Raw genomic sequence first — 13,106 nt, forward strand, 5'->3', positions numbered from 1 at the left:
ATGGTCCACATCCAAAAAATTTAAGAAAAGTGCTGCTTTGACCATAACAGAATATGGCCACAATTCCACAAGCTCCCAAGTTTCCACGTTAGGGTCCAGCCTCCCGAGAGGCTCTTTCCACTCTTCCTCATTCTTGATCCTAAATTCTGAAGTTAATCTGATGGACCCCAGTTGGATTAAGCACCTACGTCTGGAATGATCCGGTACGGCCGGCGGTAAGAGCCAGGTTGTATAAACGTGATTATTGGGATGCAGCCCTATAAACTTAGGGTGGAGGGAGGACAGTTCCTAGGGAAGAAGGAAACCTTATGAATTGACATCCCAAAAGCTGTCTGTCTTACCCACAAATCGTTTATTCCATTTGTAGCTCTTCATGAACGCACTCCTTATTTGCCGTCCTCAGCAGCCTTGGGGAAGAAAAATGCCCTTGGTGATCGTAAGAGTTAGCTCTTCATACGCAAGTTAGTAGCCCAGTTAATTGGCTGCCATTTATCTCATTGCAGGGTCTTGACCCACTCTGAGCTTGCTCCTTTGCGGGCATCTCTGGTGCCCCTGGAACACTGCATAACACGCTTCTTTGAAGAGTGTGACCCCAACAAGGATAAGCACATCACCCTGGAGGAGTGGGGTCACTGCTTTGAAATTAAAGAAGGTAAATTCATCATCAGCCCAGGGAGAGGGGTGTCCTCTTCTCCAGATACACCCTAAGCCCGCAGCCCTCACAGACAGGTCCTGCTGTGTGTTCAAATTGAAACCTAGAGACCACAGGGGGGCAGACTGCAAGGTTATTTCTTACTCCCTTTATGATCTCTGTTTCAAAGTGTAGCAAGGGTGAATATTTAAGGGGTAACTGCACCGAGGTCTCAGAAATTGGCTAAGCCTAAGAAAGTGATGTGAATCCAGAGAGCCGCGCCAAGTCTCCGAAGGCTACCTTTCTACGGAAGGAAGGAAGGACTTTATATCCTTCCTTAACCTGAGTATTGGGCCAAACTTTAAAAAATCGTATGTGAAGAGTAAAACAGCAAGCTTGATTCTGAAAATGGGAGATGCCAGAAGAATCTTAGAATTGATTACCAACCCACTAAAGCTTGTCACCAGTTGTGCCCAGGTGTTATTCCTTTAATCCAAAAGGAATTCCCCCTGCAGCGGAGGAATTTAAATTTAGACATTTGTTTTGCTAGGTTATGTCTTAATGTACTTCCTTTTCTTTTCCTAAGTTACAGCTGCTTTTCATGAGCAAGGCTGTTTTTTAATAATTGAGACATGAAGGTGTTCAAACAATGAGCAATCAAAACTGCTCACAGAATGTAAATCAACAATGAACATCACATCCGTAAAGCAGAGGCTTTACCCATGCGTTCACGACATACATATAGGTAGGATGACTATACAGCCAAGAAATAAAGAAACGTAAGTTCATCAAAGGTCAGAGTTTCCCCAAAAGAGGTAACTCATGTGAACTTCACTCTAAAAATATTCTTTATGCATATGTATGATGGCTTGAAATTGGAAAGCAAGAGTTGGAATATGAGGATTTAGTTATTTACTGATAGATAGATAAGCAGAAAAGGTCCTTTTCCTCTACAGTGTTATTCTGTGAAATAAGTACAACTGCAATGAGCAAAGAATGAATCTTTTTGTAAGCACCTAGTTCTGTGTGTTAGTTGTCCATTTCTGCACAACAAATGACCCTAAAGATTAGAAGCTTGAAATCTCTCTCAACGTTTCTGAGGATTAGGAATCCGGGAGGACCTTACCTGGATGGATCTGCCCTAGGATCTGCTCTAAGCTCACTTACATGGCTATTGGTAGGAGGCTTCAGTTCCTCACCATGTGGTCCTTTGCACAGTACTGCTCATGACATGGTATCTGGTTTCCTCCAGAGCAAGTGATCAGAGACAGAGATAGAAAGAGAGAGAAGAGAGTCCAAGACAGAAGCCGCAGTTCCCTGTAGGACTCATCTCATGAGTGACATATTTCTGCCATATTCTGTCTGTCACACAGTCTAACCCTGCTACAATGTGGGAGGAGACCACAGGAGATGGGGATCATTGGGGGCCAGAGTGGAGACTGTCGACCCCATACTGTTTACATCCTATTAACATCAATAGGAAATTAACAGGCAATTAACATCGACCCCATACTGTTTACATCCTATTAACATCAATAGGAAATTAACAGGCAATTAAGACCCAGTCTCATGCAAATAATGCCAATTTCCTTTCTAACACCTATTCTATAAGCACAGTACTTACAAATTCATATACACCCCTAAACATGGCTAACAATGTTTTTTCCAATTCCCATGTTGAAAAGATAAAATGTACCCAAGGACAGCTGCCCCAACCCCTCCCCTCCACCATTATCAAGAAAAAAACTTAGCTGGGACAGGACATATTTATGTATGCCCTTTTACATGGCACGTGATTTTAAAGGAGTGATCCAAAAGCAAATTTAAAGAGACCATTTAAGGAAACCAGTTGCACTTCACTGTTCCTTTCAAAACTTCTGGCAGCTCTTCAGCATATGAGCCTACTCAGGCCCTGTGCTGGGTGGTTGTCTGGGAGAAGAAGGAAGGGCTTAAATTCTGTGACTGGCAAAGCTCCTAACGTTCTTGTTTGTTCACTGTGGTTTGGCCATGATTACATTTTGAAGAAGGGAAAGAATTATCACACAATAAGCCAGTAAAGCAGATATTAAATATTCAGTCAGGACATGTTGTAAACAAGTTACTGCTTTGGGACTCAGCTAGGGAAAGAAAAAAAATGTCTATTTGTAAGCATACAAATGTATTCCCTCAGGACGGAGAAATCCACAGGACAAGATAAATTGTAGCCAGTGTTGTCCTGAATGTTAACCTCCTTTGCTCTGAACTAGATGTGCTCAAATATTCCAGCTCTGTTATTAACTAGCTATGCAAATTAGGGCATGCCACTAATCCTCAGCAAGTCTCATTTTCCTTGTGTGTAAAAATGGGATTCAATTATGAGGTGAAGGAGTCTTATTTATTTAGTGCCTATGACATACTGTGGATTAACATATATCCACATTAATCTTTAGGAAAACCTTTCAAGCTAGACGAACAGGGGAAACGAGTCACATCATGCAGGTCCTACTAAGCCAGTTAAAGACATCATCCTCACAGTACTGGAGGATCCCCAAAGGGTTTTTAACAAGGGAGTGATTTCACTGGATTTGTACTTAAGAAAGATTCTTTTGGTTACATTGTGTATAAGCCAGAGAACTGTTGTGGTGAACCCAGGCAAAAGTTGATGAGAACCTGATTTAGGGCAGTTATAGTAGGGAAAAAGAAAAGTAAACATATTCCAATTATTTTAAAATATCAATATATTCAAGATATAGTTGAGAATATAAACATATTCAAGATGTACAGTATGCAGAAATAATAAGACAGTGTTTCATAGGAAATACGTGGAGGCAGGAAGCAGGCAGTTAGGTTGAGAGGAAGAGAAGTACAATGCCTAGGTTCCTGGCACAGGCCAGGCAGGGTGAGGAGAGGTACCTTCCACTGAGACAGAAAACACAAGAACAGAAGCAGGTTTGGGGGGAAAAGATAAATTCCATTTGGGACACATTAAATTTTGAAGTCGCTGGCTGACAACATACAGTTGACAGTTGAGGGACTTCCCTGGGGGTCCAGTGGTTAAGATTCTGCACTTGCAATGCAAGCGGCGGGGGTTCGATCCCTGGTCAGGGAGCTAAGAGCCCACAGGCTGTGCAGCACTGCCAAGAAAATAAAAATGAAAAAAAAAGATAGTTGGATATGTGGGTCTGCTTTTCAAGACAGAATTTAGGAATTGATATACAAATGTGGGGATTGTGAGCATACAGAAAATAATTGATACCAGGGAAGGAAATTAATTTTCTTAGGAAAATGTGCTGAGTTACATGAAAAAGGGTTTTGGGTTGAATACCAAGGAACAACATCTAGATGATGGATACAGGAGGAAGAAGGAGTACATGAAGCAGAATGAAAAGTCTCCTGAAAGAAAAAAGAAAAGAGGATAGTGGGCTTCCCTGGTGGCGCAGTGGTTGAGAGTCCGCCTGCTGATGCAGGGGATGCGGGTTCGTGCCCCGGTCCGGGAAGATCCCACATGCCGCGGAGCAGCTGGGCCCATGAGCCATGGCCGCTGAGCCTGCGTGTCTGGAGCCTGTGCTCCGCAACGGGAGAGGCCATGACAGTGAAAGGCCCGCGTAATGCAAAAAAAAAAAAAAAAAAAAAAAAGAGGATAGTGCCATATCTAAGGAGGTGTTTCAAAGAGGAGGAAGAGGTCACAGTGCTAAATGCTGCTGAGATGTCAAGTAAGGTAAAAGACTGAGAATATTCATTGGACGTAGAAATAAGGATATCCTGGATGGCCTTGGAAAAGCAGTTTTTGTGGAATGGTAGAGATGGAAGCAAGACACATAAGAAAGAAGAGAAGATAAGAAAGGCTAAAGAGTGAAGGTTTGAAAGCGGGAATGAGCTAGAGAGGGATATAGAGTTGAGGGAAGCATTTTTGAGAATAAAAGAGGCTTGAGCTCTTATCATTTATTCATGCATTCATTCCTTCAACAAGTCTTTACTGGTGGTCTACATAGTACCAGGCACTGTTCTCAAGGCTAGGTATGCAGCATATTTATACATTAATAGGAAGGGCCCGGTTAAAAAAAAAAAAAAAAAGGAAAGATTGAGGATATAAGAAAAAAAGAGGAAAATAGGGGAGAATTCTGAGATCAGAAGAGATCCTGAGCACAGGCAGAGGATTAGCCTCCAAGTCAACAGGAGGGACATCTCTCATCTGAACAGAAAGAAGACAGCAAGATGGCGGAGTAGAAGGACGTGCCCTCACTCGCTCATGCAAGAGCACTGGAATCACAACTAACTGCTGAACAATCATCGACAGGAAGACACTGGGACTCACCAAAAAAGACACCCCACATCCACAGACAAAGGAGAAGCTGCAATGAGACAGCAGCAGGGGCACAATCATGATAAAATCAAATCCCATAACTGCTGGGTGGGCGACTCAAACTGGAGAACACTTATACCACAGAAGTCCACCCACTGGAGTGAAGGTGCTGAGCCCCACGTCAGGCTTCCCAACCTGGGGGTCCAGCGACAGGAGGAGGAATTCCCAGAGAATCAGACTTCGAAGGCTAGTGGGATTTGATTGCAGGACTTTGACAGGTGTGGGGGAAACAGAGACTTCACTCTTGGAGGGCACACAAAGTAGTGTGCGCATCCAGACCCAGGGGAAGGAGCAGTGACCACATAGGAGACTGAACCAGACCTACCTGCTAGTGTTGGAGGGTCTTCTGCAGAGGCAGGGGGCAGTGGTGGCTCACCACAGGGACAAGGACAGGGACACTGGCAGCAGAAGTTCTGGGAAGTACTCCTTGGTGTGAGCCCTCCCAGAGTCTGCTATTAGTCCCACCAAAGGGCCTGTAGCCTCCAGTGCAGGGTCACCTCAGGCCAAACAACCAACAAGGAGGGAACTCATCCCCACCCATCAGCAGACAAGCGGATTAAAGTTTTTCTGAGCTCTGCCCACCAGAGCTACACCCAGCTCTACCTACCACCAATCCCTCCCATCAGGAAGCCTGCACAAGCCTCTTAGGTAGCCTCATCCACCAGAGGGCAGACAGCAGAAGCAAGAAGAACTACAATCCTGCAGCCTGTGGAATGAATACCACAGTCACAGAAAGATAGACAAGGTGAAAAGGCAGAGGGCTATGTACCAGATGAATAAACAAGATAAAACCCCAGAAAAACAACTGAATGAACTGGAGATAGGCAACCTTCCAGAAAAAGAATTCAGAATAATGAGAGTAAAGATGATCCAGGACCTCGGAAAAAGAATGGAGGCAAAGATCGAGAAGATGAAAGAAATGTTTAACAAAGACCTAGAAGAATTAAAGAATAAACACCTAGAAAAATTAAAGAACAAACCAACGGAGATGAACAATATAATAACTGAAATGAAAAATACACTAGAAGGAATCAATAGCAGAATAACTGAGGCAGAACAATGGATAAGTGACCTGGAAGACAGAATGGTGGAATTCACTGCAATGGAACAGAATAAAGAAAAAGGAACAGAAAGAAATGAAGACAGCCTAAGAGATCTCTGGGACAACATTAAACACACCAACATTTGCATTATAGGGGTCCCAGAAGAAGACGAGAGAGAGAGAGAGAGAGAGAGAGAGAGAGGGGACCCAAGAAAATATTTGAAGAGATTATAGTTGAAAACTTCCCTAACATGGGAAAGGAAATAGCCACCCAAGTCCAGGAAGTGCAGAGTCCCATACAGGATAAATTCAAGGAGAAACATGCCAAGACACATAGCAATCGAACTGACAAAAATTAAAGACAAAGAAAACTTATTAAAAGCAACAAACAACATAAAAGAGAATGTACATAAGGTTAATAACTGATTTCTCAGCAGAAACTCTACAAGCCAGAAGGGAGTGGCACGATATATTCAAAGTGATGAAAGGGAAAAACCTACAACCAAGATTACTCTAGCCGGTAAGGATCTCATTCAGATTCGATGGAGAAATCAAAACTTTACAGACAACCAAAAGCTAAGAGAATTCAGCACCACCAGACCAGCTCTACAACAAATGCTAAAGGAACTTCTCTAGGCAGGAAACACAAGAGAAGGAAAAGACCTACAATAGCAAAGCCAAAACAATTAAGAAAATGGTAGGGCTTCCCTGGTGGCGCAGTGGTTGAGAGTCCGCCTGCCGATGCAGGGGACGCGGGTTCGTGCCCCGGTCTGGGAGGATCCCACATGCCGCGGAGCGGCTGGGCCCGTGAGCCATGGCCGCTGAGCCTGCGCGTCCGGAGCCTGTCCTCCGCAACGGGAGAGGCCACAACAGTGAGAGGCCCGCGTAACGCATAAAAAAAAAAAAAAAAAGAAAATGGTAATAGGAACATACATATCGATAATTAGCTTAAATGTAAATGGATTAAATGCTCCCAAAAAAAGACATAGACTGGCTGATGGATACAAAAGCAAGACCCATATATATGCTGTCTACAAGAGACCCACTTCACACCTAGGGACAAGTACAGACAGAAAGTGAGGGGATGGAAAAAGATATTCCATGCAAATGGAAATCAAAAGAAAGCTAGAGTAGCAATTCTCATTTCAGAAAAATTAAACTTTAAAATAAAGACTATTACAAGAGACAAAGAAGGACACTACATAATGATCAAGGGGTCAATCCAAGAAGAAGATAAAACAATTGTAAATATTTATGCATGCAAGATAGGAGCACCTCAATACATAAGGCAAATGCTAACAGCCATAAAAGGGGAAATCGACAGTAACACAATAGTAGTAGGGGACTTTAACACCCCACGTTCACCAATGGACAGATCATCCAAAACAAAAATAAATAAGGAAACAGAAGCTTTAAATGACACAATAGACCAGATAGATTTAATTGATATTTATAGGAGATTCCATCCGAAAACAGCGGATAACACTTTCTTCTCAAGTATACGTGGAACATTCTCCAGGATAGGTCACATCTTGGGTTACAAATCAAGCCTCAGTAAATTTAAGAAAATTGAAATCATATCAAGCATCTTTTCTGACCACAACACTATGAGATTAGAAATCAATTACAGGGAAAAAAACGTAAAAAACGCAAACACATGGAGGTTAAACAATACATTACTAAATAACCAAGAGATAACTGAAGAAATCAAAGAGGAAATCAAAAAATACCTAGAGACGAATGACAACAAAAACACGATGATCCAAAACTTTTGGGATGCAGCAAAAGCAGTTCTAAGAGGGAAGTTTATAGCAATACAAACCTACCTCAAGAAACAAGAAAAATCTCAAATAAACAATCTAACCTTACACCTAAAGCAATTAGAGAAAGAAGAACAAAACCCAAAGTTAGTAGAAGGAAAGAAATCATAAGGATTAGAGCAGAAATAAATGAAATAGAAACAAAAAAAACAATAGCAAAGATCAATAAAACTAAAAGATGATTCTTTGAGAAGATAAACAAAATTGATAAACCTTTAGCCAGACTTATCAAGAAAAAGAGAGAGAGGACTCAAATCAATGAAATTAGAAATGAAAAAGGAGAAGTTACAACGGACACTGCAGAAATACAAAGCATCATAACAGACTACTACGGGCAACTCTATGCTAATAAAATGGATAATCTGGAAGAAATGGACAAATTCTTAGAAAGGTATAACCTTCCAATACTGAACCAGGAAGAAATAGAAAACATGAACAGACCAATCACAAGTAATGAAATTGAAACTGTGATTAAAAATCTTCCAACAAACAAAAGTCCAAGACCAGATGACTTCACAGGTGAATTCTATCAAAAATTTAGAGAAGAGCTAACACCCATCCTTCTCAAACTCTTCCAAACAACTGCAGAGGAAGGAACGCTCCCAAACTCATTGTACAAGGCCACCATCATCCTGATATTAAAACCAAAGATACTACAAAAAAGGAAAATTACAAACCAATATCACTGATGAATATAGATGCAAAAATCCCCAACAAAATATTAGCAAACGGAATCCAACAGCACATTAAAAGATTCATACACCATGATCAAGGAGGATTTATCCCAGGGATGCAAGGAATCTTCAATGTACACAAATCAATCAATGTGAAAAACCATATTAACCAATTGAAGAATAAAAACCATATGATCATCTCAATAGATGCAGAAAAAAAACTGTTGACAAAATTCAACACCAATTTATGATAAGAACTCTCCAGAAAGTGGGCATTGAGGGAACCTACCTCAACATAATAAAAGCCATATATGACAAACCCACAGCAAACGTCATTCTCAATGGTGAAAAACCGAAAGCATTTCCTCTAAGATCAGGAACAAGACAAGGATGTTCACTCTCGCCACTGTTATTCAACATAGTTTTGGATGTCCTAGCCATGGCAATCGGAGAAGAAAGAAATAAAAGGAATCCAAATTGGAAAAGAAGATGTAAAACTGTCACTGTTTGCAGATGACGTGATACTATACATAGAAAATCCTAAAGATGCCACCAGAAAACTACTAGAGCTGATTGATGAATTTGGTAAGGTTCTTCATTGCATTCTTATACACTACCAATAAAAGGTCAGAAAGAGAAATTAAGGAAACAATCCCAGTCACCATTGCAACAAAAAGAACAAAATACCTAGGAATAAACCTACCTAAGGAGGTAAAATACCTGTACTCCGAAAACTATAAGACACTGATGAAAGAAATCAAAGATGACACAAACAGATGGAGAGATATAGCATGTTCTTGGACTGAAAGAATCAATATTGTGAAAATGACTATTCTACCCAAAGCATTCTACAGATTGAATGAAATCCCTATCAAATTACCAATGGCGTTTTTTACAGAACTAGAACAAAAAATTTTTAAATTTGTATGGAGACACAAAAGCAATCTTGAGGGGAAAAAAACGGAGCTGGAGGAATTAGACTCGCTGACTTCAGACTATACTACAAAGCTACAGTAATCAAGACAATATGTTACTGGCCCAAAAACAGAGATATAGATCAATGGAACAGGATAGAAAGCCCAGAGATAAACCCATGCACCTATGGTCAACTAATCTATGACAAAGGAGGCAAGGATATACAATGGAGAAAAGACAGTCTCTTCAATAAGTGGTGCTGGCAAAACTGGACAGCCACATGTAAAAGAATGAAAGTAGAACATTCCCTAACACCATACACAAAAATAAACTCGAAATTGATTAAAGAGCTAAATGTAAGACTGGACACTATGAAACTCTTAGAGGAAAACACAGGAAGAACACTCTTTGACATATATCACAGAAAGATCTTTTTTGACCCACCTCCTCGAGTAATGGAAGGAAGTGGATATTGAGCTCATGGAGCTCAATATCAAAAAAATAAACAACCGAATCAAAAAATGGGCAGAAGACCTAAATAGACATTTCTCCAAAGAAGACATATAGATGGCCAAGAGGCACATGAAAAGCTGCTTAACATCACTAATTATTAGAGAAATGCAAATCAAAATTACAATGAGGTATCACCTCACGCTGGTTAGCATGGGCGTCATCAGAAAAATCTACAAACAACAAATGCTGGAGAGGGTGTGGAGAAAAGGGAATCCTCTTGCACTGTTGGTGGGAACGTAAATTGATACAGCCACTATGGAGAACAGTATGGAGTTCCCTTAAAAAACTAAAAATAGAATTACCATGTGACCCAGCAATCCCAATACTGGGCATATACCCAGAGAAAACCATAATTCAAACAGACACATGCAGCCCAATGTTCATTGCAGCACTATTTACAATAGCCAGGACATGGAAGCAACCTGAATACCCATCAACAGATGAATGGATAAACAGGTGGTACATGTATACAATGGAATATTACCCAGCCATAAAAAGGAATGAAATTGGGTCATTTGTAGAGATGTGGATGGACCCAGAGACTGTCATACAGAGTGAAGTAAGTCAGAAAGAGAAACACAAATATTGTATATTAACGCATATATGTGGAATCTAGAAAAATGGTACAGATGAAACGGTTTGCAGGGCAGAAATAGAGACACACATGTAGAGAAGAAATGTATGGACACCAAGGGGGGAAAGCAGTGGCGGGGCTGGGGGGAGGAGGAGGTGGTGGTGGTGGTGGGATGAATTGGAAGATTGGGATTGACAAATATACACTAATATGTATGAAGTAGATTAACTAATAAGAACCTGCCATATAAAAATAAATCAATTTAATTTAATATAATATAAAAAAAGAAGACAAAACGTATGAGTGCAAATATGAGTAAATTTATAAGTAAGAAGACTATTATCCCTACTTTACAAGTGAAGCCAGTGCTCACAAGAAATACAGCAAAAGTCTGTAATCTTTCCCTCTCTTGGGGCAAGAGGAAAACTTACATTGGGCAGGAAAACTACTTGGTGTCCCAGAAGGGGCAGTATGTTTCAGATTAATCTGCTTTAGGTATCTGTTCAAGAATTATTGAGTAAGGGTGGGCCACAATGCTAAGGAGTGGTCTTATATCCCCCAGAGGATGCTGTCTTCTTCCATTAGTGTGGCAACAAGTTCTTTTACAATTACTTGATTGGAAATTTGATATAACTGGCACTATACTTCTATTCATTTTGGTTATATTTTAGCAACCCTTACAGATTAGTATACTTGGCACTTATTGCCTGGTTTCCCCTCAACCTCCTCTATCAGTGGTTCTCAACCCTACATCAGAACTACCTGCAGAGCTTTCTAAATGTATACATGCCATTGCTGATTCGGGGTGGGGCAGGAGTGAGGCCCAAGGATATATAGTTCTTAAAGCTTCACAGGTGATGTTGACGCCCTACCAGGATTGAGAACCACCATCGTACCGCCTTATTGATGGGTTCTCTGATCCCCTAGTCTAACATTGTTTATATTACTGCTCTGGCTACTTTCTAAAAGTATGTTTTGTTTTTGTTTTTTACAGAAGACATAGATGAAAATCTCCTGTTTTGAATTAAGATTTGAAAGAACTCAAACTACCCAGCCTCCTCCTTTGTTCTGACCACTTCTGAAGTATATGCAGTGTGATACTTGTAGCTTTATATTTAGCAAAATGCTTGCACGTCTGAGACGACACTGAGAGTAACTGCTTGATAACAGTATATGCACCAGGCATTTAACATTAACTTTTGAAATAAAACTTTAAAATTAAGTAAAGTCAATATACACAAAATATTGTATACTGTTTGTTAACAGGAGTTTAACTCATCACTCTCTGTATCCATTTATGAGATACTTAAAGATTATAAAACTCGAAAAAAATAATACATTCATTTTGTCCATAATACCATGTGCACTTCAAAACAGTGAAATAAGCCTCTTTGTTGTTGATGTGTGTTATTTTCAGTATCTTAATATCCTAATAAAAATCCAAATGTTTACTCAAGTTTATTTCCAGTCATTTACTTGAACAATTATATGTGAAAGACCAACCCAGGGCTCATACTTCATATCAAACTATAATCATGCTTTCTAGACCCTACTGCTTAAAAAAAAAAGTATGAGTGGTTGGGGAGCTGTTTCTTATGGGAAACAAATATTCAGTTGTTAAATGGTAGTTGCTCATGAATGGTTTTTGTCATAATTTAAGTTTAAACAGAAAAAAAAAAAGAATTCAAGTGCTTTTCACCAAATTCAATTTAAAATATGGGTGATTGTGCACTGCTTGATGCAACTAATTTTAGCATTTGTGCAGACGTGCATGTGTGTCTGGGGAAAGGGAGGCCCAGCAAAATCTCTACACATTTCATGTCCTCAAAATTAAAGGAATGTAAAGATAACAGACAGTGGAGAGCCCTGAAGTGTCTTGATGTCCAAGGTAGTCAGAGGTGAATAGTACTAGAATAACTTGATAGCAAGACAGTGTCATAAGAGAAAATTTGTGTCTTTCTTTGGTCACTTTTTTTTTTTTTTTTTGGCCACACCACCACTCTGCATGTGGGATCTTAGTTCCCCAGCCAGGGATTGAACCCTTGCCCCCTGCAGCAGAAGTGCAGAGTCCTAAACCACTGGACTGCCAGGGAAGTCCCCACATATTTTCCTATCTGAAATGGAATATATCAGTGCAATTGTCTTTATTTTCTTTCAACTAATCAAAACTTTGTTGTTGTTGAGAGGCTTATCTGTGATAGTCACTTAAAGAATATGCCCCCAGGAATTTTATCTGAAGGACACTTATGGAAGAGTTTGTTTTTTATCAGAATAATCTCTGATTAATTTCAAACTTGTATTTTATCTTTCATACTGTATTGTCTTTTCTTAGCTCAGTGAGTCACTTGTTCTTAACCAGACCACATCACACCGGATCATGTCTAAATAATTAAGTTCAATTTGATTAATTAAAATCTAATTAAGCATTATTTATAATTTCTTCCAACTACAGAAATAATTTTAGGAATTATTCCAAAATTCAGAATGTTTTTACGTGTACCTGCAAAGAAATGTCATGGGAGGTCCTAACTAATTCGAAACCACGTTTCTAATTGTACATTTGTTCGGAATAGTGAAATTAAATTTGGAGGCATT

The 13,106-nt window shown here is 40.0% G+C and overlaps 1 protein-coding gene across 2 annotated transcripts in view; it reads left to right on the forward strand.

Annotated features, from left to right (window-relative positions):
• SPARCL1 (SPARC like 1) overlaps positions 1 to 11,967 on the forward strand; it is a 53,460-nt gene extending 41,493 nt beyond the window's left edge. For both annotated transcript variants that reach the window (XM_032633529.1, XM_032633528.1), the window contains exons 10-11: positions 504 to 652; positions 11,506 to 11,967. In XM_032633529.1, coding sequence (XP_032489420.1) covers positions 504 to 652; positions 11,506 to 11,534 — 178 coding nt within the window. In that variant the 3' untranslated portion in view covers positions 11,535 to 11,967. The remainder of the gene's footprint in view (positions 1 to 503; positions 653 to 11,505) is intronic.
• The last annotated feature ends 1,139 nt before the right edge of the window (positions 11,968 to 13,106 follow it).

Source organism: Phocoena sinus, chromosome 5, assembly GCF_008692025.1.
Source record: "Phocoena sinus isolate mPhoSin1 chromosome 5, mPhoSin1.pri, whole genome shotgun sequence".
NCBI lineage: Eukaryota > Metazoa > Chordata > Mammalia > Artiodactyla > Phocoenidae > Phocoena > Phocoena sinus.